The sequence below is a fragment of the Cygnus olor genome, chromosome 19 (assembly GCF_009769625.2).
Source record: "Cygnus olor isolate bCygOlo1 chromosome 19, bCygOlo1.pri.v2, whole genome shotgun sequence".
NCBI classification, from domain to species: domain Eukaryota; kingdom Metazoa; phylum Chordata; class Aves; order Anseriformes; family Anatidae; genus Cygnus; species Cygnus olor.
This window is the reverse complement of record NC_049187.1, coordinates 1080691-1106513: the sequence shown is the minus strand read 5'-3', so window position 1 is coordinate 1106513 and position 25823 is coordinate 1080691. Positions and strand designations below refer to the sequence as shown.

Genomic DNA, 25823 nt, shown 5'->3' with positions numbered 1-25823 from the left:
ACTTTAATCCCCTTAAGGGGTTGCTGCTGACTTTGGGCTCTCTCCTGCTCCCTTTCCAGGGAATTTTGCCATTAGACACCTTTGAGTTGAGCTCTGATGTAGATTGTCATGGATTTTACTGGCAACTCTCTACTTGGCTGTAAAATGCAGGTGTAAAGCTCATAACTTCAGTGCTGCAGCACAGTTTGAATGAGGAGTAGATGGAGGTCTGCTGGCAGCAAGCTGTGTGTCTGCAGGCATGCATTTTACCTCTCCCCGCTGCCAGTCCAGCATCTAGAAGGAAGCTCCTGAAGATGCTGGGGGCTAGGTCAGAGGAATTGCCTTGAATCTGTGTGGGGAATATTCTGCGAGCTTAGGAAACCATAAATGTGTTCCTTTCCTTCCAGGTGCCCCTCAGGCTGCTAAAAGGCAGAAGAAGCCTCTCTCCAGAGCTGTCTTTGTGCTGCTCTGGGTGGAAGACACAGAAGCAAGCAGGGCTGCCAGATGTTTCTGCTCCCTGCTGTGTTGTAAGGACGCAGTAGCTGCGCTCTGGGTCTTTTTCTGGGGAGGCTGCTCAGGTAGTCTGTGCTGGACACAGCTTGAAAAGCTGTTTTCTGGTGACAGGCATGTGGCACGTATCTCAGAAAATGCCAGTCTTTCCTGTTTCTTTGCATCAGGTAGTTCAGTTGCGGTGGCTTTGGCTCTCAATGAAGAGTGCTGCAGTTGTTCGTGGTTCCCTTCTGTGAGGCAGACATCCTGGGAAAGATGGTGCTTTTGTCAGGTACTCTGCACAGCCACTCACCATCTCCAGCCCACTGCGTTTATCACCAGCAGGACATTTCAGGACTCCAGCATCTGCCAGCAGAGACTGGAGAAAGAAAGAAATACCACAGCCTCAGGCAGAGAGAGGGCAAGTAAACCTATTGCAGCAGGCTTAGCCGCGAGAAATCCAGTCACCCTTCCCAGTCAATGATGGACTTTATGAACTGCTTGGGAAACCTTGTTCCCTGAGGTGAGCCGGGGACATGGAATTCTGGAGATCAGTGCTTCCTTGGCTGTTCTCAGAGCTCCTGGTACCATGAAGTCAAGGAGCAGGACACGTAATGCGCTGTCCAGACTGTCCTCTTCTCCTTTCTGATTTTGCTGCTTTTTTGTTGACATGAGCTTGGAACACTGCTGGGTTTTAGGGGTAATTCAGTAGGCTCTTGCAATTTACTAACTTACATTCAGCAGTTTTGCTCTTCCACATTTGGAGTCTGTCCCTAGTAAACAGCTAGCTCTGCAGTGCTCGGTGAGAGTGGAATCGCTTTGGTTTCAAGAGTATCTACGAAGTGTCTGGCTGCTGAGAGCTCCTGTATCGTGTAGCTTTTGTGGCTTCTTCGATTTAAAAGGTGAATGTGAGTTCTGCGACAGGCAAAACTTGTTGTTTCCCTTGAGAAGTCCTCAAGTAGCTCCTGCAGCATGTTGTACGGAGACCCCGTTATTCTGGATGCTCAATGGGATGTGATCTCATCCTTGCAGGGATGTCATCTGGATGATATATGTAGTTGTTTCCAATCTGGGTTTCTGTGATGCTGTGCAGAGCGCTCTGTCAGCCCAGTGGAAACTTGAATTTGTGTGCAATTTGTGTGGTCTGAGATTCCTGCACTTACGAGGGGCGGGTTAATTGATCTGTATTTTTAGCTTGAGATACAGAAGTCCTGACCTTTCAGCAAGTTTGATAGCTATTGTTCCCTTCTTGAGTTTCTAGAGCAAAATCCAGAGGCTCTGGGCCAAGTGCCCTGAGCAATGAATCCTGGTTTCTTTTGCCTGCCACTGTTGGGCACATGTTCTCTGCCCTCCCTCTTTCCTGCCAAAATGAGATGTGTGTTTTCTTCTCTGCTGGATATCTGAACCAAAACAACTAAAAGATCTCAAAATATTCAATGCTACATTTGGGAAGAAAGATGACCTGACTGATCATCCCCACGGCGGGGTATTTCAGTATTTCAGGAGCTACAAGTCATCGCTGAACACAGGCCACACGACAACTCGGCTGGAGCCAGCAGGCAGCAGCCCCTGGAGACAGGCGTAGAAGAGCAGCACATTCCCTGTCCTGTACGGGAGGTGCACTTGCAAGCAAAATGGTCAAAAATGCCTTCAGGTCCCACAGAATTGTTTTTTTGGGTACTTGAAAAATGATGGCCTGTTTGCCATCTCAGTATGCCAGTGCTTCATATCTGAGGAGCTGCCTTGTAATGTGACTGGTGCTTTGCCTTTTTTCCAAGAGCTGCTGCGGCTGGGAAGAGCACTGGAAGTGCCTGAGAGCTGTCAGCAGACAGCTCTATTGGGTACGAAGTCTGGCGCTTTGGTCCAGCCCTGCAAGAGTGACCGCCGCTCAGAGAGGGGAAAGCTTAGCTACACATTGGCACTCTCCTGGTACTTTCTGAATTCTCTGTAAACCTCCTCATGTCTGAGACTTGGCACTGTTTGCTGGGTGTTATCTCCTTCAAAGCGGAGAGGAAGAGATTAGTACCAATACCAGCTGGAACAAATTCTTCTCATAATGATTTTTTTCAATATAATCTCTGGAGGCTGTTCTTCCTTGGGGAAAACAGTCTCCAAACAAAACAAGCAAACACCTTTTCTCCTGGACTGCACCATTATACTTGGTGTGTGTTTCCATTTTGCCCACACTGCCTAGGAAAGGCAGTGGTCATACCCAGCACATGGTCACCCCTTCAAGTCCCAGCCATTATCAGCATGATCCCTGCAGTCCTTCTCAAGTTACAGAAACTATAACTAGCTGTGCCTGCGTGAGTGTGAGATGATATCCTAGTGCCGTGGTGTGCCTCGCTTTCAGTTTTATTCTGTTCTAACGAGTTTCCTTATTTATTGAGCACTTTGCTTCCAAACTAAGGCTGTAATAGTTTTCTTCTTCCAAATGGAGATATTGAAAGTGCTTGGCATTTGGTACTCCTTTGAAGAATTAGTCCTCAGTTCATCTACTCCAAGGCTCATTACACTTCAGAAAGGAGGTTGGTTTCTTGTCTTTGGGATGCGTGGTGATGTGAGTCTGATTACTGATGACTCATTACGAATTTTATTTGCTGATAATTGAATTTTTTTGCAGCAGATACACAGATACTCACGAGGAATCATTAGATTCCCTTTGTTGTTGAACGGGGTCCCAGGTAGATTGAGACCCTCTGCACCATTGTACTACTACAGAAGGAGATTGCATAAGATTATTTATGAACCGCTGTTAGATGTGCATATCTTTGCAGTGACCCACCAGTGCTTTTATCATTTGAATGTTCTTGTGTTTTGCTTCTCCTCCTCCTCTTCCTTAAGCAGTGCACTGTCTGAAGCAGAGGATCTTTTTCATCTTGGTTTATGTGCCTGGGCTCTATCTCACTTATTCAGCCTGAACTCTTTAAAATCCCTTATGTCTAGTTTAGTATTGCTGTGCTCTAATTAAGATACAAATATTTTTGGTAGCAGTTGTAAAGTTACAATGCCCAGCTATTTAACACCTATTATATTGAACGTTTTTCTCTTACACATCACAATAGCTCCTAGTTTTATTTTGCCAAGCAGAATAAAGGGGTGGAAGGTGATGCTTCATTTAGTGTTGAAACCTCAAGGGCTGATGAACCCGAGTGATCAGACTGTACCATTGCATCTGAGCTTTAAATATTTATTTGTTAAAAATAAAATTGTGGACAAGTAAAATAAAAGATTACTTAATGCGCACACTCTGGTGCGTTTGAATGCAGCGTGGAGGAGGTGAAAACAAACAATGCCTTAACTTCGCTAATTGTATGCACACATGGCTGCAAACAACTGAGCTGCGGCAGGGGAGCTCACGGAGTGGCAGCTCGTCTGTGGAGGCACAGCAGCTGGTGTGTGCAGTCCTCGCTTGCTCCTGGTGTGAAGTAAAATACATTAAAGATCCTTTCTGGCTACACGGGCTGATGCGTTCCACTTTGTTTGTAGCAGGCTGGTGGCACACAACAGGCACACAAGCCATCAGCTGTGGCTGGCCACAAGCACAGCGCTGCACGTCTCAGTGGGGTGACTACTGGTGGATGCAGGTGGTTGCCCGATACCGGGAGCTGGAAAACCTCACTGAGCTGACCAGCAAGGATGTGCTCAGGGTTACAGCACCCCTACTCAGATTTTCCCTACACAGGTGCAATATCTGGGTCAAAGGCTTTCATTGTCCCCAGTCAGAGCAAACCAGATTCATAAGCATCCCGAGCTTTTTGCATCTGCCTGACTTCCCCTCCCCACCCTGATGGTGCCAGCCACATAGACTGACAGAGAGCTGAGCGTACATTGGGGGCTTTCCTCCTCTGGTTGTCCTCCTGTTCTCTGTAAAATCTGAGCTGTGCCAGTGGCGTTTTCCTGATGTTTCCCAGTGGGCCTGCTGGAAGATCACTGCCCCAGCTTGGCAGGTGCAGCAGGACTCAGAAGCAGGGTGCCTGAATGCAAAACTCGCTGCGTCCGCTTCCGGAACGGTTGAGAGAGCACTGCTGTAGCAGCGGGGAAAATATAACTCCTCTTCTGAAGCCGTTTTCGGTTCTTAGTCTGATCTCTGAAGGGGACAGGGTTTGTGCAGACGTTTGTCTGTCTGTCAGTCCATCCCCATGGTGATTCCAGTCAAATCTGACTGAAGGCTGCAAGCCTCAAACCGCAGCGTGTTCCTCTGGGAGTGGTGGCCGTAGGCATCCCGGTGGAGGGGAGACCCCCAGGATGGAGAGCCAGCGGGTCTCTCCGCTGACAAAGGGACATGCAGGCAGCACTGAGGGTGGGCACCTGAGCAGGACGGACACGGGAGGGAGCTGGTGTTTTGAGGGAGCCAGCGGCACGTATCAGTGGGGGATGAAAAGATAGGAACACAGCTGTGGTGAAGGGGGGATGTTTTTTGTGGGCTGAAGGGAGGGGGTCGAGGGTACTGATACGTATGGTACCAGGCTGCGTCGGTCCTGTCGTTGGGCAGATGCCCTTTGTGCTTTGAATTGCTGGTTCTCTTTGGTTTTGTTTGTTCTCATGTGCCCATACGGGATCCTGGGTGCGGTTAGCAATCAGTTAGCAGCAGCAGTGAGAACCAGGTGTGGACAGGAGCGTGCATACATTTCCAGTCCTTGTTTTAGGTGGCGTGTTATATCTTCGGCTTCTAACAGCGCGTACCTTGGCTCTGTGTTAAATTCTTCCAGTTTGTCCCCACCCTGACCAGTACTGTAGCCCTGAACTCCCAAAGGAGATTTCAGCAGGGCCTGCTGAGACGTCTTATGGAGGCTTTACTGGAGAGCAGAGCTGCCTGACTGAAATCAAAAACAGAGTATACCTCAGGATAAGCTACATAGCGTGGGGGGTCAGTGTGAGACAGTGGCTGTCTGCGTGCCTGAGAGATTCGGCAGGGTGTGTGGGAATCAATGCATGGGGCTTTCTGACTGAGCAGTGTACTCTGGAGTGCTTGCTTTTTACTTCAAGGTTTCTAAAGTGGCCTGTTTTCTTATTCCTACAGACAACTTTAGGTACACGTGTGACATTTGCGGGAAAAAATATAAATATTATAGCTGCTTCCAAGAGCACAGAGACCTGCATGCCGTGGATGGTGAGTACTATTTTGACACTTAGACACCTAAACTAAAATGAGAAGTGGTTGCTGTGTTGCCCTGGGGAAGGCAAAATGTGGTCCTGCAGGATCATGCAGCCCATGATGTGCAGGACGTGTCGCAGCATTCCTCACTCGCCTTTGTCAGGGGAGGCAGTCTGCAGGCACTGCAGGAAGTCTGCTGGGCTTGATTCTCTTTGCATGCATCAAAACAACACCCTCTGCTGGGACCTGCGGTCCTTGCAGTCCTCCCTTCTGTATTAAGGTTCGTGGATCAGATGGATATGCTAGAGCAGAGTGCCTCAAGGTAAATTGTCAGTCTGGCTACTGCCTAGGCAAGAGTTGGTTGCTTTTTGGTTTCTGACTTCACAGGTTTGTTCCTAACATGCCCTTCTGTGAGAAACCACGTTTCAGAGTTGAGAAATGTTGTTTTGTTCTTGTTAATCACTGTGGTAGTGAAGTGATACAGTTGTCAGGCTAATTTTTCCTTTGTGAATGTAGATGTGGCCTAGGCGGGTGACGCTTAGACAGAAGCAGACATCTTCCTCCAGAAGCAGTGCATTTCTTTTTTCTATATTGGGGGGAATAGAAGCAACAACATACTGTCTTTGGCTTGGCTGCCTATACTTACAGGTCATTTAAAGCTCCTTAACTTGGAGCCCACACTTACTCCAAACCCTCGCTGCACATGCTGTGAGCATGTCGGTGTTGCTCCTCACCTGGCTGAGGAGGGAGGCCTGGCAGATTTTTAGGTAGAGACTGCTTGGGAAGCAGAAAGTTCTGGTTAGCTGGAGCATCTCAGAAAAGCAAGTGGATTTTCACAGTAAATGTTTTGCTGTTTTTCAGTGGAACATGTGGACATCTAAATGTGCTCAAAGAGCAGCCAGTGTTCTCTTGCAGTACACCATGACACACTACCGTTCTTGCGCAGGGGCCTAAAATTAAATTAGCGGGGCTAAAAGTCACTGTGGGATGGACATGTCTGCTCCTGTCAGAAGTGTGTCTTCATAGCTATGGTTCAGGGAGTGCTACCTTGGCTTATGAGAGAGCTTTGGAAATGGCTTCCGCTTGTCTTTTGCAAAGACACTGTTCATCGTGGTTCCACCGAGGGGGTGGTAGTGTCTCAGCAAACACAAGTGTGAGGCAGGTGTGCACCTGAACTTCACGTGGGGCTGAGTCTGTGTCAGAACAAAGGCCTTGAGAATCTCTGTGTTTTAGGGCTGGGCATGCTCAAATAGTTCCTGCGTGGATGCTGGGAAGAGGAGGGACTGGGGCACAAAGCCTGGTGTATTCTGTGGGGCTGAAATGTGCTAAAGCGGTACGTGAAATACAGGAGGAAAACAAGGCCGTTTAAGGATTTAATTTCTGTTCTGTTTCTTCCCCTCCTTCTTCTATTCTGTGTTAGTTTTTAGTGTGGAAGGTGCCCCAGAAAACCGGGCAGGTAAGCTGTGATCCTTCGTGTGCTTTATTTCACAAACATTTTCAAGCATTCAGTAATTCAGGTACAGCAGGTCTGATTCTACACTTGTAAGAGTCAAGGGAGTTTTTTCACTGATTGCAGTGGGAGAGGAGCATCCTCTCTGCCTCACCTGGTGTGTACAGCCCAGGTTAATGCCCAGCCCTAGTAGATACCAGGCTTTTGTTGTACGTACAATTGATCAGGCTTCTGAAAAATCAAAGAAACAGGTGTTTCATGTCTCCGGTGATTTAGTGAATTGTTCAAGGCATAAATTACATTATTTTATAAAATGGGTTGGGTTCTGATTTGCTTCGAGCTGTGGTGTTAGATGGTAGAAATTCACTGGTCAGTGTTTGGTAGCTGACTTGCTTGCAGACTGCATTACTGTGGCCACTTTCAGACATCAAAACGTCATTAGATGGGAAATGCACTGGAAGAAAATCAGGAAATATAAATCAGGCTCTGAATTGCCGGGCTGGAAGGGGGGTTAATATCTGACTGGGGCACCTGAGGTGGAGGAGGGACAAGTCAGACAGAGGGGTCATTGGGTTTGTAATTCATGTCTTGAAATCTTGTTACAGATCGAAATGTCATTACAGATGCAGGAGCATTCAGTGCCTATGCAGCTGTAGAAGGAAAACCTGAGGGTGTTGTCAGCTCTCTTGCTGGTTCTGTTCTCTTGCAGACCCCTATGACCAGGCCGTCATAGCAGCAGATGAAGTGAAGGAGGAGGAGCCGGAACCGTTCCAGAAGATTGGTCCAAGTATGACTTACTTTAGAGCTTCAAATATCAGAGGCAGCACAATGGTTTCAAATGTGGCACTAGGTGGAGTTCCTCTAGTAAAACCAGAATGCACTGCCTTATGCATAGATTTTGGGACCCTAGGAGTGCTAAAAGATATGTTTAGGTTCAAATGAACAACCGTCACCAGCCCTGGCCCTGAGAAATGCAGCTTTGTGATGTTTTCTGTTCAAGATCTTTGCTAAGAGAAGAGGAAAGCAGTTGAGGAGAAAAGCAAACTGGCAGTGATTAGAGAGGGTCTTAGGGTATACTGGCAGAGTTGACAGGTGATTGCATGCACACTGCCTCTCTGGTGGGTTCTTCAAACTGATCAGGGTGCAACCAAAGAGATCAGAGGACCAGATTTTGCCCAATAAATTTTGGAAACAATTGATTAACCCTGGATTTTACTTTGGCTTGCAGCTTCCTATCAGTTCTGTTCTTCCCAGCACTGGCAGGAACGGGAGGTGTCAGCGCATGGGTACACTACCTCATTATTTCAGGTACCCCCAAAACATGGATTGGCACAGAAAAGCGCATCCTCCTGAAGACAAATTGACAATTCCAATATACATTCTGTAATTAAGACTTGAACTTGACAGTTCTGTTCCCTGATTTGACTATCCCTGCTGTCCATTCATCACAAACTGTCTGTAACCAGAAGACAAAAATGTGTTGTCTGTAATGTTGACTTCAGAAATGGATTCTCTGTTTTGTTTTACACACTTACCTGCTGCAATTTTGGATAATCTCTTGCAGCTTGTGCAGTTCTACTGGAGCTGGTCCATCAGTCTGAGCACCGGCTTTAACTGTTGCCTTTTGGGGGGAAAGGGATGTGTGAATTATAGGACAGATAAGTTCCTAGTGCATGAGGAAAATGCTCTACTGTTTTTTGTCACCTGGCCCGGTTTCTATGTAAAGAGTCAGGAAGTCAGTGATTGTGTGAGAGGATGCTGCACTCTTTTCTAATTTTATTTAATGCATTTCATCTTCACAGAAACTGGCAATTACACCTGTGAATTCTGTGGCAAGCAGTACAAATACTACACTCCATACCAAGAACACGTGGCGCTGCATGCACCTATTAGTGAGTATCCTGCTGGAGATCTATTACAGACTGTGATTTACAGTGGTTGGTGATAAATGATGAGGGCTGCAGGAGAGGGTATCACTCTTGTGGATCCTTCCACTGGACCCTGTGGGATTGCAGCTGGCAGGCCACAGATCATGTGCTGACCAGACCACTGCAAAGCTGAGCTGAAATCTCCTCTTAGAGGGGCACTGTTACTGTTAGGTCTATAAAGTCACTGAACTTTTACCAAAACCCATGCAATTCCTTATGTGTTCCGTGGGGGTTTGATACATGATTTTGTTGTTTAACTGAAAGTTCCAGTACCTTAAGTATATATAAAAAAGTGATGCACAAACTTTTCTAGCCTCCCCTAAATAAATGAGTACATGCTGGGGGGGGAGCGTCTTTCTTTTGAGCTTCTGAGAAACTATTGCAGACAGCGAGTTCAAACTGGTATTCAAAATCATGTAAATTACCTTGGCAGCTTACTACTAAATCACAGGCAATAAAATATTTATTTCAGGGAGCTCGGGAAAAGGCAGTTCTCAGCATACTACACGACACTACGATCTGCACTCTGGAGGGACACTACGATCTGCACTCCCCAGACAAAGGGGAGGTTGTAATGAGCAATTAAGTGTAATTCAGTGCAAAAGTCTAGTGAAACAATTGAGAGAAATTCTTGCTATGTGCTGGTTTGGGATGCTTTAAAAGCATGCAGGGAAGTTCTTAGCCCCTGAACTTCATGCTTCTTTCATAGCATCGCCCTGTGCCACATTGCAATTTTAATGCTGTGAGCCAGCATGGTTGCTCTTTTGCCCACATTTGTCCGGCTGCCAGCATTTTGGCTGATGATGGGGATGGATGAGCTGAGTTCATTAGTTTAAGTTGGTTTTGTTAGCTGCTCATCCACAGCCAGCAGAGGGAGTGCATACTCCTTCCTCACCAAATTGAGCTTAAGTTAGACTTTAGAGTTATTCTAATGAGGCAGCTTTAGTTTTAGACATACGTAGAAAAAAATTGGGAACATAGTCCACCAGACCATCACTTTGAAGGTAGGTCAAGGCTTGGTGGCTCTTGACAGCTCCCATCCAGGTTCTCTGGGGCATGGAGATGTACCAGGATGACGGTAGAAGGTGTGGGGCCTGGAATATCTCTGCCACCACCCTCACATAGTCAATCTGCTTATCTCCCATCTGCCCAAGGGAACTAACTTACGGTTGCACATGTGAGAGGTATTCCTAAACATCCCTACACACTCAAACTCCACTTCCCAGAGGAGACAGCAGTCTTAACTCAGGTGTTTTCAGGTCCTCAGAAAAGCTGCTGGAGGTGATCAGTAGTAGATTGATCTATGAGTATAGAGGGGCCCATAGACACTGAGACTTTGGTGTCTTTAGTCCACCCCTGTACAGATAATCAAAGAAACTTAGTAGTTGTATAGCTACGGAGCAGTGTGCTGTGATGAGTGTTCATCAAATCTCTGCTCAACAAGAACAGATTCTTATCTTCTCAGTACATCCCATTTGAAGGGGATTTATCACTAAGGATATCTCTCCACCCTCCCAGCCATCTGTAATAATAGTCTGCAGCTGCTGGTTCCAGTCCAGGCTATCCAGCATAACAGAAACACACAACTGTTCTTCTTTGAGAGGAATTTGCCTGAAGTGGGCCCTGCAGGTCTGACTGCAGATACAAATGGTCCATGTGGATACTGCCCTTCTTCCTGAGCAGAGTGCAGCTGTAGGATCATCTGCTCAGCATGAGGGTTAGGGCTAGTGCTGTGGGCCTGATGTACATTTTTTGGCTGCTAGAAGCCAGAACAGTCTGAAACTGCAATGTGGGAGAAGTCAGAAAGCCATTTTGCCAAGTGCCAGGAGAGCTGCTGAGATAAACCTGAACCCTAAAGGGTCAGGAGCTCCCCTGTGTTAGGCAGGGATTTGCCAAGCAGGAAGCTATGGTTTTTCCAGTGGTCACCAGTTTTGGAGGAGGAGGCACATTGTTTTGAATGGTGAGATTAAAGCCATTCTTGCACCATGGTTTCTGCAGTAGCCTTTGCAAAGGAGAAAGAAGCTGTTCCCACCGAAGACTAGAACCAGCAGTCACTGAGAGAACAAGTCCAGTCCTTTCAGCAATTATCTTTTAACTATGAGGATGCATGAGATCAGATCAGGATAATACTGTCATAAGGTTTAAACCCTCCTTACAAATTTATTTTTTTTTTTTACATTTTTTTCCTCTCCTAGTTGCCATGACCAGTAAGCTTTATGATTTACAGTGACAAACTGCAATCCCTGATGAACATACGGGGTGTGGTTAAGCTCCCAAGAAAGGCTGGCCAGTACATCCTCCCAACTTGCTATGTTCAGACTCTGCTCTTCATTTAAACCAAGGTCCTGTGAGGTAGCTGCAAACACCTGACTTTTGATGCAGTGCACAACTGTTTTTTCTCATCCCCTAGCAACCAGAGGAAGTAAGAATGAGACTCTGTCTTTACCCTGGCCTTGTTCTTGTGTTTATATGGCAAATGCTGAAAAATTAGCCTTATTGGGGTAAGGAACACACTTCACCATTACCAGTCCAGCTTTCTGGGTCTCTCTGCCTGAGTGCAAGCTTCCCTTCCGGAGCCTGTCTTTCTGGTTTTCTGTGATAATGGATTAAAAGTTACTGAAAAGAGGCTAAAACAAGGACTTATATCCTGCAGAGTCTCTGGGGCCTTCCAGGATAATTTTTGGTCAGTGCTACTGGATACCTGCTGTCTGAAAAAGTGCTCTGCTGTGGGGTTCCCTGGAATTGTTAATGCCAAATATCTCCTTCAGAACTCCCCTTTTGTTAGTGAGGAGAAAGAGCTTTTTCCTGTGCCTAGAACTGGGTTATTACTCTTCTAAAATACTGATTCTTACAATGTTTCTATCAGCCAAGAGGTCTATTCACTCTAAGAAGGGTGTTTCAAAAAGAAATGGATTGTGGAAATGGATTGTAGGCATGTTTGTTGTCACTGGTTTAGAAATGTCTCTGAATGGAGGTGCACATGAGGGAGGGTTCAGAGGTTTCTTTCTGTCCTCTCACAGCTCTGTCTGCTCTGTAATTTGGAACATTTGCAGGTGGTGGCTGTGCTATTGTGGATGCAGAGAAAACCTAGTGCCTTTGAGACGTGGACTGGTTAGAAAAGCTACTGAGATTGTGTTTTAGCTTGCTAAGTCCAGGCTCAAGAGTGTGCACTCTTCTGGTAACTGCAGGTATGGCAACAGACTCCAGTCATGGAAGCATGTGGTGAGAGCTCTAAAATCCACACAGCTATCCACATCCATTGCTTCCAGGATGAAAATCTGAAGTGATGTTAGGGCCCTGAGTGCACTAATAAATCTGGGTGGCCCTGGCTAGCCTCACATGGGGCCTCCACCCACACACAAAACCCCTGTGTCAGTTCAGCTGTTTTAGTCTCTGCCTGTACAACACTACGGGATATCAGTCTACAGCTCAGTTGTAGACATGTAGATCTGGACCCTGGCCTGTAGACCTCTCAGCTTGACCTCAACCCTGTCACATCGCTCTGGACCTCCTCGAGGATTGCTGGGCTGTGGCTAACCCTGGTTATTCTCATGAGACCTGATCCTGCCTCTGACCTGTGAATTGACTTGTCAGCTTGATCACAGACATCCCTCATCACCAAGAACTTGCCTGATAATCTGGACTTTTGATTGAACCTGGCTTCCATCTCTTGCCTGCCCTGTTCACCTTTTGGAGGCCGTAGGATGGGTTCTGGCTAGTGAGGCCCCTGCCCTGCCAGCCCCGTAGCTGTGCTTGGCTTCTGAGGGGACAGCCAGACTGCACCATGAAAAAGACTGCCTGCATCCAGACTTCCTGCATCATGACACCTGAGAGACTTACAGAAGTTCATCAGGCCTGGCTGCTAAATTATTTTTCTTGTTGTAAAGGGCACTGGATACAATTTGTTCATCAAAATTGCTTACACACTTGCAGTGCTTCTTAAAGACAGCTGTCATCATGGCTTTTTCTCTTAAGGAAAGCAATCCTTTTTGGTAGCATGTCATGTTTCCACTTAAGTCCTACCTAACAAAGAAAAAAATTCCAGATTCCATTTGTGTGTCTTTGCTTCCTCCGTTTCAGTGAGTGAAACTTGTGAGTTTCCTGTTTTTTCTCACTCTCTAGACACAAAGTGCCTTAGCAACAGACTGCACAGGCCTGCATTTGTAATACAACAAAAACATGTGTTTGTGTAGAGAAGCACGTTAAGAATTTGATAGATTTGAGCATAGAGTCTTTCCTGTGGAAAGTTCTGTTTCCAATAGGGGAGGTCTCCACTCAGCATATGGGATTTTAAGCCATTGCTAAGGAATCCCTTTCCATCATATTCATTAAAGGGAGGTTTTTCTCCAGAGGTGATTGCGTAATTCCATCCAAACCATCTGAATGGCTTTCTTGCCATACTTCCTTATCTGTCCTGACAAAATGTTTCTGAAGAAATGTGATACGCAAATTATTAGCCAGAACTTTTACCTGGAATAAGTTAAATTACTCAGATAATCTGACAACCTTCTCTGTTGTGATAGGGAAGAACAGAGAGTTAATGTCTTCCTGATCCTCTTTGGGAGTGTTTGTATACCCAAAGAGTACCTCAGTTGCTTTAGCCACAGCATTGCCCTGAGAGCACTTCTACAGCCATTGTGACCATGCATTGCAACTACCAAGCTCTTTTTTTCTGCTGCCAGGGAGGAGTCCCCTATCTTTTTATTATCACCTGCATTGTCGGTCTTCTTTAGTACACAGTGTGCACTTCCGTGCCATTTTGTGTGGCTATAGCACGGTGCACTCAGTTTAGTTTAACAACTGATTGGAGATCATTCAGTGAGTCTTAATCTCCATGTTACATCTTTTTCTACTAGGTGTTGGATCATTTAAAAACTTTTTAATGAAGTTTGGGGTGTTACTCAAGGTCACTGATTAAAAAAAGGGGAGAAATAAAGAACCGATGCTTCTCTAAGTTTGATATGGTGGGGATGCACCAACAGCTGAAACTTCTCTATTGCCCTCCCTTTTCCAATTTGTCAGCCTCAACTGGGGCATATCTCAGATGATGTCTGAGAAAGTTTAAAAATAATATTCTGTAGCAGCAGTTATGGGATCATCTGTCCATAATGCTGTCTCCAGTCTTGCTGTCTACCTGCAGATTTTGAGGCAGGAGGTTTTTGTAGCCATTCAGCAATTCAGTGTTTTAATTTGTGGAAATATCTTGAACTTGGCCTTTTCATCAGCCTGAGGCAGTGAGTTCCACAATGAAGACTCCTTATCAAGAGCAGAACAGAGGAGCTACGTGATCATCTCTACATATGTTGCTTAGTCTTCAGAGGAAATTTGTCATCTGGTGAGCTAAATTCTAAAACATGTTTTCAGTGAGTTACTAGCATCCTCAAGACTGCTAGTGCTAATATTCTTTTGTCTGTCTTGCCTTGCTGGCTCAAACTCTGTCTCTGCCTAGTGTCAGATGGAGCAGCCTTCTCTCTGGAGCCTGAATTTGAACTGTACAGCTGGAGAGGGAGAGGACTAAAGCCAGGTCTCCTGCTACATCACAGGTTTGAGACCAAACAGTCAGCCTGTTTATCCCTGATACAAGCCATGACATCGTATTTGTTTAAGTTGGGAGGAAAAAGAAGTCATTTTGGAGGTCTTCAGAGCATTCAGACTTCTTCCTTCAGATCTCACAGAAGGAGCAGGGTTTTGCAATGACCCACTGTTTCTGACATTGAATAGTTGGCTGACTGATTGCTTCTTCATTTGGTATAGATGGGGAAATAAAGCAACAGTTGGTAGGAACAGGCGTAGTTGGAAATTAAATGACACGTAAGCAGGAAATTGTCATATCTGACTACGTATGTGCTGGCACTTTGGCAGCAACTGGAGGAGAATTATCCGTGGAGATGAAGTGAAGTCTAGGAAGCAAAAGCAAGCCTTCTGCCTATTCAGCTGGCCAGAGACCAAGCAGAGAAGTATCTTGACCTAAACTATGAGAAAACCTAGTGTAGACTCGCCTGCAGAAGTACACTAAAACATTTTCAGGAAATGTCATCTTGGATCTCTGTAACAGATCAAATGAAACAAAAAAAAATGTTTCCTTTGAGTATCTGTTTGCAGGTTGCTTTGAAAGTACTCATCATCACTCTGCCATGCTGTTGACCTCTGGCAGGAAAAGATGAGAGCAATTCTGTAATGTCTCATGGGATTTAGGAAATGAGCATCCAGTCCCAGCCTCGGACTTTTCTCCTTGCCTGCTTCAGAGGCAGGCTGTTGTGCTGCTGTGGCAGTCCATGACTGAGAACTGCTCAATGTGGTTAAGTGTTTCTGAGTTACACTATACAGGATTAGCAGGTTACTGGTGTTACCATCCAGTCGTAGGCATCTTGAAATATCACCCAAGTACAGAAATTGCTGCTAATGAGCTTGGGTTGTGGGTAACGTGAACCCTGTTCGTTAGTGATTCTTTGCAGTTGGTTGGAGTGGGTCTTGACTTCAGGAGCTACATCCACATTTCCATGGAAGAAGTCACTGAGGAATGAAGGGTGTTTTTAGGTTGTTTCTCTGTTTCTGTATCTTTTTTTTTTTTTTTTTAATCAATGAGGCCTAGACAAAGGGCTGTCCTCCCAAGAGCTTTTCATATGACTTTTGGCATTGAAAGTTCCTGGTGATCCTCACTGTGCACTGCAGAGACCAAAATGTAGCTGAGGTGTATTCAAAGAGCATACCCCAGTAATATTGAGAACTTTTCCATGTGCCACCAGCATTTGTGTGGAGATGGGGACCAAAAAGTCTTTCCTGACTTGCAGGATGAGAACTCTGCTTCATAATTCCTTTCCATTACAAACAGACAGTGCCATTTGCTTTATATTGTTAAACAGACAAGGAACGTAGCCAGGGTTCTCTAGAACATGTGTAAGGCTCAAGGAACAAAGGTGTAAACCTCTCCCCGTGTAGAGCTCTGACTAGCACATTAGAAATCTTTTAACAAAGTTCAGCCTCTTCCTGACATGGAAATGGAGCACAAAGTTGCAGGTACATCCAACCAGGCCATGGCAATCAAATAGGAATCCTAGATGGATGGGGTGATTCCTACTGGAGTAGGAATGGGTTGGTCATGTGGCAGTTAAAGGTGTGGAAGGGAAGTAATAAGCTTCAAGAATCTCTCCCCTCGGGTGAGTGGGGAAAACAATTTTGTTACTTGGGATCAGTGGATCCACAGTTGCTGCAGGTCCCCATGCAAGGGATTCGTGAGCATGGCTGTTAGAAAGCAACCCTCCCAGAAGGCACACGGTCTGGGAGCTGACTGACTGTCCAGGCACTAGTTCTGAGTGTTCATATCCAGAGTTCTCTCGATCTCCACTCTTCGTGGCAGTGAAGACACAGGGGAGCCAATCCAGCAAAAAAACACCGTCTTCAATAAACCGATGTTCTACCCTCCTGCACCGCACCCCCTCCGGTGTCCCACCGGCATCCCAATCCCAGATGTTCCGCGCTCCAAATTCTGGATCCCCAGGAAGCAAGGCCATCACAGGTACCAATTGCCTTTCTACCATCAACTTTCTTAACTGCTTAGTGTCCCCTGGGTTGGCTTTTGACCCTTCCTGGACTCAGTCTGCTCCATCCATGACTGTCCCAGAAAAGCTCCTCCCAGAAGCAGTTGAGGGGATTAGACCCTTTGGCACAATATAAATAAAAATTCAGATCAGCAGTAGGTCTTCATAACCCAATGACAAGTTTTTGTTTTTTAAAACATTGTGGTAACCACAAGGTACAAAAGACCCTGTTTCAAATCCTGGTGTCACAAACTGAGGAGAGCTTTCTGACAAGGATTGGCTTTAGTAGTTTGTCAGGTATGGAGATTTTTATTCATTTTTCAGCTTTGTTTGGCTTTTAGTTTTCATTTCTCTCAAGCAGATATCTTCAGGGTTAAGCCTGGGCCTGGGCAAATGAAATGGAGTACAGGTGTTTTCACAGTGCTCCACTCCCCACAGGAACCACTGGGAGATAACATGGGCTCCAGCAGCAGAATTAATGGGACAGAACAATTACAGAGGTGTCAGAAAACTCAAGTTAAGGTGGATCTTCCCTTTGTTCCCTCTCTCCAAACAAGATCAAATTAAAAAAAAATCAATTAATAAATAGAATGTGAGACATAGTATTCACATATCTAGACAGCAGGGAAGAGCTCTTAAATCTGTGGGATTGGTAGATACGTATTCCATATCAGTACAGGAGAAGGGCAGGTTAATCAGCTGTTTAAACACCTCTGAATAGTCTGGCATGGACAGATCCTGAGAAGCAGAGGTGGGAGAGGCCACAGGATGCTGAATAAGGGTGATTTTTTGTTAGATGACACATGTCCACAGCTACCAGATGTTGCAGTGTGACCTGTCTTCTTATATCTTGTGGGTCCTGAAATTCCATATTGTTATTGCACGTCTTAAATATTAATATGATTTTATTACTGATTTAAGGTCTATCCAGTTCAACCAATTTAGGTGTTCAAGCTGAGCAACCTTTTTCATTATTTATGTAAGCTTGTGACAACTTCTTCTAGTCTCGTGTCTCTTTCAGAAGCAGAAAGAGCCTAACTGGGAGTCTTCCTGAGTCCAGATTCATCTGAGCAATAACTGGGAGATAAGTTTTATACAGGGACATTTTTTCCCCACTACTTTAACCGAAAAGAATATTGATGCATTGGATAAAAAGTTTGAACTGTTCTCTTCCTGTATGTAGGAAGGAATTTCATGATGCTTGAGCCTGGTAGATTGATCTTCAAGAAAGAATATTTTGTTTGGGGGTCCTAGCATATCTGTCTGGTGGCGTGTTTTCCATGGTGTCTTTCAAGGCAGCTTCTTGTACAAACGCAATCTGAGTGGCATTTGAATTTCTGGCACAAATGCATCGACCATAACACCTATCAGGAAGACAGTCTCAAGAAGGGATGCCTTCCGAGTGTTGCAGTTAGAAGCGTTTCATGTGGGCCTGGATAACACCAGAGATGGTGGAACACCACTCCACTGGTGGTATTTGGATTTCATAGCCACGTGGTGGATTGGCAATTACTTTTCGTACAGCAGAGAATTTTGCTTCACATGCAAAAGTTTCAGGTACAAGGAGGAGAGAGACAACTTGTGTCAACTGCTATCTCTGATGTGGGAAGGACAGAGTAAGTCCAAGGAGATGCATTAAACCATTTTTTTCTTATAGCCAGACATGGCAAAATAAAAAGGATTGGGGATAAGGACAAAACCACCATGCAATTTTTTTCCAAACAGTTTTGGAGACCTCCAACTCACTTTCACTTGTGACATAAGCCAGGATTTGAACCTGGGTCTCTTTAGGGGTAGGTTCGCCAAATCCATTTTGTCATGGTTTTATTTTCCCACTATGCCATCTGATTTGCTGGTTACTTAAGGTCACTTGTTCCTATTATTTACCTGTTGAAGGGGATAGACTAGATAATGTATCTAGCTCTTTTTCAGCTCTGTTTTATGTAGTTATGGTTAACTGATTTGATTACCAAGTTGTCCTATTCTGCATATGAGAAAGAATCAGGAATGTAGTGGAGAGTTTGAGGAACCTGCTCAGCACTGGAAGGGTCCACTAAGGATTGGCTGGGCGAAAATTTGTGGTCTGGGAGCTTCATGCTGTTCAGGTCTTTTGGAGCCACGTCAGACATACAGCCCTTGTGTCTGAGCCATGAGGGGGCCATGAGGTGGCTGGGGCATCCACACAAAAGTCAGGACAGCAGTGCCGAGTGCTCCGCTGTCTGCAGAAACACAAAATGAAACAATTATCTGAAATCAATTTGCAGCAGTCCCTGTCATTCCTGAATTAAATATTTCTTTTCCCAAACACCCTCCCTATACAATTTGTATGCTGCTCAGCCCAGCAGAGCTGTGCTAGGCCACGTTCAGGTGAACCCATTGGGTGACACTGGACTTCATGAATGAGTCCACATATGGCAAGAGTCTATGCAGCATAGACCATACACAGTAGTTTGGCAAGTTCACCTGTCATTTTACTGATCTCTAATTGACCCTTTGAGTCACTACAGCAAATATACTCGCCCAGATATTGCAAACCCAGTTGAAGCAAGGTAAGACCTGACACTCCTTGTACTGTTGAACTTGGGCTAAGGAACATTGGCCTGAGAAGGATGGGTGGCACCTCAGATGTGCTGTACGGTGATATTTTAGGACACCAGCTATTGCCAGGGTCACGCAGCCACGTCTGCACATTGAAGGAGTAGTCCTTCCGCTACAGGGACTGGGAAGTGGTTCTGCTCCGGTGCTGAATTGTGCCAGCCACACGGTGCAGAGGAGCAGGGCCTGCCTGCATGGCGTTGGGTAGGGGTAAGGTGAGCTCGCTGTTGGGAAGCACAGGAGGGCTGGGGATCCACCACAGCTTTTCCAGACATCGTGGGCAGACTCTGAGACAGCCCTTCAGTCCTCCACTTGAACATTTCAGGGACGATGTTTAGGGAAGGAATGTGGATGACTGGGAAGCATGGGGAGAGCTGATGTAGGGATTCATTAGGTGACACTCTAAATGTCATAGTGAGGACGTGAATTCAATCTGCAGGCCTAGTCACCTGTGCCAGAAGCTTTGAGGGCTGCATATTGCCTTAAGGAAGGGTAAGATAAGAGTGTTTTTGTTTTGATTTAGTTTTGGAGGGGAGAAAGGCATGACCCTTCTGGATCAGTCAGGGCTGGTACTCATAGGCTCTGTAGGGAGTTACTGCAGACCACCTCAGACAGAAGGCAATAACAAAAAAAATCTACCTGTTATCTTTTCAATTAATCTGTCCCATTGTCCTCCAAAGCAAGGTATTTCACTTTTTGGCCGTATTCAGGGTATGTGATTACATGGCACAGGGAACATGTCGTCTGCCTCCTTTTGTTATAGTCCCTTGTCCAGTATTGACCAGTCACCATCCCTGCTTTGTTCTCCACCCAGCAGAAAGTGCTTTCAGCAGGAGAGTGGAAGGCAAAGCGCAAAACAACTTTGAAGAAACAAACAGCAATTCTCAGAACTCCAGCGGTAAGTGTGTTCACTCCCTCCTGCTGTACCTTACCACGATCCTCTCCAGGGCAGTATTCAGCTGTGATTGGTGATTATATATCTGGGGAACCTACTTTAAGCTTGCAGACAGACAGCCTTCCTGGGGTGTTGTCCTCTTGTCAATCCCCCCCAGGTTCCTGCCACTCCAGAGCCTGTACAAATTACTCTCTGGAGATTCTGCTCCTAAGTCCTGGTGCTTTACCATAATTTTTTCAGTGGGGAACAAAGATGTAGAGAAGGGGGAATATGGATGGAGATAAAGCAGTACTCATTCTTTGTCTGTGTGTCAGTAAAGGACTTGTGAAGCAAAACCATTTGGAATATGTAAGAGAACTCCGGGGACCATAAATAGAACAGCAGTGTGCATATTACTGTGATGCTCACTGTGGCAATATATTTACAAATCACTGTAACTGAAGGCCAGCTGTTTGTGAATTTGCTTTATGGAGGTCACAATATATGAGATGTGCAGATGTGAGACCAGAATTTACCCTACTTCTGGAGTCTCCTTTGAGTTTTAAGTCCAAGTGGTAGTAACTAAATATAACCACTTGCCTAGACAATCTCCTAGACAACACAATTTATACAGTCTTCCTTACAAGATTTTCGTCGTGCTTATCTATCCCCCTGCCTTCAAGTGGGACACTGCCATTCTCTTACGCTCCCTAATTGAAGCTTGACAGACAAACCAGATGTATTGTAATTTCAGTGATAATTGTAATTTCAGAGATAAATAATATGCCAGTAGAAAAGGCTGGCCTCCCTCCATTCCCATTCAAGAGTACCAAAACACATGGTGTTCACAATGCTGCTAGCTGGAATGGACAGGTAAGGAAAGGGATTTCTCCCTGCAGCAGGTTGCATAGTGTCTGCCTTGGGGGTTTGTCTGCCTCTGAAGCAAATGAGGGGCCTGTACAACTGTGTTAAAAGGGAATGGAGTGGTGTTGGAAAACCCACGTGCGGTAGCAGAGTGGGTGATAGTGAATGGGGAAAAAAAGTTGTTACTGAAATGCTGTGTTTTGTTTTGGGGAACAACCCTGTACTAATCCAAGCATTCACCACAATTACAGCTGTTCATTCGGGGACAGAAAAACCTAAAGAAAAGAGATGTAAGCAGAACCCATCAGGTGAGCTTGTCTCTGTGTTTCAGGCCCTTATACTCTCTAGTCCTCTTCCACTTGGGTAGCAGCAGTCAGGAGAGCTTAGGGGCTGGACAAGTCTGTCTTCAGTCAGCCAAACCAGGCCGTTAGACATGACAGAAGACAGATGTAGTTCGCTGACTGCCAAGAGCTGTTAGCCTGACTTTCTGCTCTGAAAGTGGCCACTTGCCTCTCAGCAGGCCTGCTCCCCATGTCTTGTCTTCTGTGGGTAGTATGAGTGCTTTGTCTGAAGGATTTCAAAGCCTGCATGTCATAAAAACAATATACCATTTGGGCTCCTAACTCCTTTGGGGCCCTTTGAAAACAGCAACCTTAGATTGTTTCTTTTTTTTTTTTCCTGTCAAACCCTGTAGAGTCTATGTCATCATGGACGAAGGACAGAATTATCTCCCTTCATATCAAATAGCTTATCCCTAAAGCCAAGAATGCTGCATTGTAAAACCTTCTGGCTGCAAACATGCTCATGATAAATGTTTCAGAAGTGGAAAAGAACCCGTAGCATGAAAAGGGTTCCAGGAACCGCTGACAAGAAGCACACGGAAAAGTACAGAGTGGCTGTATTGAATAGTCTAAGAATTTAGTTCTGTCTGAACTGCTATTAAATACTGACCCATTGTTGCTATGACACATCTTGCAGACTCTCCCTACCATCTCCTTGTACCAACTCACATCACACTCATCCTTCTGAATCTGTTTTCTCCAACATTTGAAGCACACGAGTAACAGCTCGCAGTAAAAAAAACAAACACAGAAATTCTTACAAACTGAATAGTGAGTTTAATACAATTTATTCATCTTCTGTCGTTGTTAGATGTGTTTCTGTCTGCACCACAGCTATAGTCAGTTTATTTCAGTGGCTTAGTCTAGGGCCTGACAGACTGCAGGGGAGTTACAAAGTGCTCACCAAAACTGTTGTTTGAGCCAGGAAACCTGAGGAACTCTAGTGAGCTGCTCAGGACTGGTTTGAAGGGTGTTAGTCTCTGGTTGGAAATGTTTCTTTTCTTCGTTAGGAAGCAGACACACTTCTCAAAGCCAGACTGGTGCATGGGGATATATAAACTTCTTCCCTTTTCTCCTTTGACTCCATCTTTGTGCTGCTTCTTTAGTGTCCCATTCAGTGCTCTTTTCCAGCTCTCCCACCAAGCCATCACCTCTTTTATTTCTTCATGTTTCTCAGCAGTCTGAATGTTCTAACAGATAGCAGCCTTAGCAGCCATCACCACTGTGAATGACGCTGGTGATTAGAGAGGCCATAGGAAGCTCTGTGGGCATCTGTGTGCTTGGGTGTCAAGGCAGAGCTCTCCATAACTTCATTTTTGAAGAGCTGCCATGTGGCTGTGTTGTAGCATATGGGACAAACTCTGTGAGGCTCAGTGTTCACGCGTGTGATGTGAACTATTGGAGTAACTGGCATTGTCGGCTTGTCTTCTCTTGTGCTCCAGGCAGCAGAATTCACGCAGGCAGGGAAGCAGCTGGTGCTAATGTGCTGAGAGTGACAGGACAGACACTGCCCTCCACTCCTGTCTGCTGCTCATCACCAAACTCTGCTGCTGTAAAGAACAATCCCCAGGTTTGGGGGGTAAATCCAGGACCTAGTTGAGCAGCCTGAGAGCTGCATGGTTTGGCCTCATGAAATGCTTGATTCCCTGTAACATTTGCTTGTTAAGTATGTGAGTTTTGTGTCACAGGCTCAGCGGTGGTGATAAAGAAGGCGACAGCATCTTTTTGGGCCACTCAGCTGGGTGCATTATGCTCCGTGTCACCTTCCAAACTTGCAGTGCCACATGTCCAAAGTAAAAAGACAATGAGGGGGAGGACAAGCAGAGCAAGGTCAGCAGCTAAAGCCACCTAAAGTAGACTTGGAAGCAGTACTGTAGGGAGACCTAAGTGGGAGTAAGACAACTAGAATGGAAAATCAAGATGTCTCGTCCCTGCACACAGCCCCATTCCTTGTCATAGTGAATTTAGGTAACCGGTATCCTTATCTGAGAAGTCTGTCATCTCACTACCCACAGGCAGCAACAGGACCTGCTCTGCTTGGCAAAGCACTGCTTCCTGCCTGTATTTGAATCTGTCTACTCGCAGGTCATTTTGCCAGCAGGGCGTGATGTAGGCACAGAGTGGATAGAGAGGGATCGTTTAGCTGCTGCCCACCTCCTGAAAGGGAGAGTGTCCTTTGTGTTCGTAGGAAAGAGGCTCAACAGCCTCTTGCTTTTTGATAAAAGCTGGAAGTTTCGCAGTGCTTTGAAATTGTTCCTTGCTAAAGCATGCAGATGGCTTCCTAGTGCTGCCTCTGGAGCACAGGCAGCCTTGCAGACATCCCTGGTCACGTGAAGCTTGTGATTATTCACTGCTGAACTAAGCAAGGTCCAGAAAACAATGGCATGAGCTGATTGTGAAAGATGGAGTTGGCTTGTTGCAATGCTGTTAATCATCTAAAGTGTAAAGGTGCTTTAAAGAAAACACTTGTTGGTGGTCATTTTGCTGAGTTTTGACATGTAGGATTTTTCTGTACTAAATTCTCAAAAGGCCAAAAAGTATTTGAAGGCCAGTTTGAGAAATATTTTTCATGCAAAAGGTATTGATTATCGGCCTGAGCATGGTAAGAAAAAAGCCCTAGAAAAGAGCAAACCTGTGTTGTGTTCAATGGGGAAGGCTTGTTGCTTTCCTTTCTCCCCTCTTCCACCATGCGCACCCACAGCAGGCAAAGAAACAGTTGGATGGTCCAGCAGCGACACAGTGTGTAACCATCGGTGTGTTACCTTCCAGACTTCTGGGTCTCTGTTTTCTTGCTTCTTGTCTGACTTCAGAAAGCCTCAGGAACAACAGTTGTCTTTAACTTAGTGTTCACAGGATAATCCAGCCTTGATCTGCTGTTTTGGACTTAATAGAGAGCTCCTTTGTAAAATGAAGATTTTGTGGTAACACCACCAAGAAGGATGAATGAAACTACAAAACCTTGAGAAGAAATTAAAAAAAAGAGGCAAAAAGGAAAAACTAAAGTTCTTTAGTTCAGATATCTTAAAATACTACCATTAAAATAATAAAAAAAAAAAAGGAAAGTGATAGTATTCACTGATGTCTAAACTTGGTAGACATTATTAATGCGAAAGATACAGCGTTTAAAATTATGTAGGGAATTGGAAAGTATTTTAACTTCAAGGTTGATTTAAGCTGTATAAATATGTCTCAGTTTCATCTGCTGCATCAGGTATCTATTACTTTCAGAAATTCTAGTGAAATGTTAGCATTTACAGTTTTTAAAATGTCAGTGCTCTTAATTCACGTTTACACAAGATAGCTTTTCTTTCCAGCAGCATTGCAGTGTTTATTTCAGACTGGGTAGAGGGACAAGGAAAATGTGTTTTTTTTTTTTTTTTTTTAATCAGTTTATGCCAAGTTGAGGCAAGATTAAGAAAAGAAAAAAAAATTTAATTTCCTCCTTTCGATTTAGAAGTAAAAAATAAATAAATTTGAAAAGAATGAGAAGTGAGAAATATAAAAGTTGTAGGACCAAATTTTAAATGTATGCTTATTAGAATTTTCTGAAATGACAGGTTAGCTAGTCTGTCATTTCCAGATCTTTCATGCTGTATTTCTTTTTAGTGGCAGTTGAAAACATTTTTCAGTACTGCACTTTATTTTGGCATGTATTCAGCACACTTAAGATAGTCCTGTTCAACTAATACAAATGTATTTTAAGATGCTGTGTATATACGTTAGGTAACAAAGTATATATACACCTAGTAGCAGCATGGCACTATTTCAAGTGGAAGGATAATTGTAAATGTCTCATTCACTACTTGACATATAAAAATAAGGTTTTTAGTGTATGTTAAAAAAGGTAATCAAATAGAAGTAGATAGTGTGATTGAGCGGTAGTGTGTTTTTCCTGCGTAGCAACAGAGCACCTAACCTTTAGTTGTTTAGAAATGGCAAAAAGGCATAATGCAAATGAGTTTTAAACTCGTGATATAAGTCTCTTCCAAAGCTTTCTTTGGTGCTGACAAGAGCAGACACGATGTCTGCTTGAGTCCCCTGTGCAACTTCCAATTGCAGTAAGAGGAGTCCCATTTCCAGTCTTGCCCCTTCGATGCCCAGTCCCGTAGTACAGCAGAACGGAGACACCCAGCAGTGGCTGTGGCCAGACTTCTGGGGTGAAGCAAGTTACATCATTATGATGAGACTGTTGTCAGCGTCACTGTGTGTTCGTGAGACTTAAGTGGATGGATGATCTCACTACAGGGTAAGGACGTTCAGGTCCTCAAACTGCCAGCTAGTCCAAAAAAAATCTCTCTTGCACTGCAAGTGCAAGTGGTCATGGTGCACACAGAGAAGGAGTAAACTACCTGTGTTAGAAACGCTGGGGCCTTCCTTCTCTGCTGTTGGCCATACATCGTCTTCTCTTTCTTTGTAGTCCAGTGTTCATACAGCCTGTCTGGTTGGATTTCCTCTGGGAAAACTTGTGGCTTTTAGGCTAAGATTTTTGGTGGGTGAGTGCAGTGTTAATGCTCAGGGCATAGTAATTCTTGATAGCTGATTACAGTCTTGTGTTCATGCAACCAACCCCTACACCTCTGCCTCCTGAGATGCACCTGACTGTCGTACAGGTTATGTTAGCTGGACCGAAGCTCAAAATACAAATCCCATGCAAAAGTGCACTGACT

At 45.0% G+C, this 25823-nt stretch overlaps 1 protein-coding gene across 7 annotated transcripts in view; it reads left to right on the top strand.

The window, feature by feature from the left end:
- The window catches only part of ZNF618 (zinc finger protein 618), a 165652-nt gene that overhangs the window by 114825 nt on the left and 25004 nt on the right, over positions 1 to 25823 (top strand). For 5 of the 7 annotated variants that reach the window (XM_040532085.1, XM_040532086.1, XM_040532084.1 and 2 more), the window contains 7 exons: positions 5492 to 5581; positions 6987 to 7022; positions 7726 to 7803; positions 8819 to 8908; positions 16272 to 16460; positions 19892 to 19975; positions 21067 to 21123. In XM_040532085.1, coding sequence (XP_040388019.1) covers positions 5492 to 5581; positions 6987 to 7022; positions 7726 to 7803; positions 8819 to 8908; positions 16272 to 16460; positions 19892 to 19975; positions 21067 to 21123 — 624 coding nt within the window. The remainder of the gene's footprint in view (positions 1 to 5491; positions 5582 to 6986; positions 7023 to 7725; positions 7804 to 8818; positions 8909 to 16271; positions 16461 to 19891; positions 19976 to 21066; positions 21124 to 25823) is intronic. The other 2 variants (XM_040532083.1, XM_040532081.1) reach the window with 1 other exon arrangement.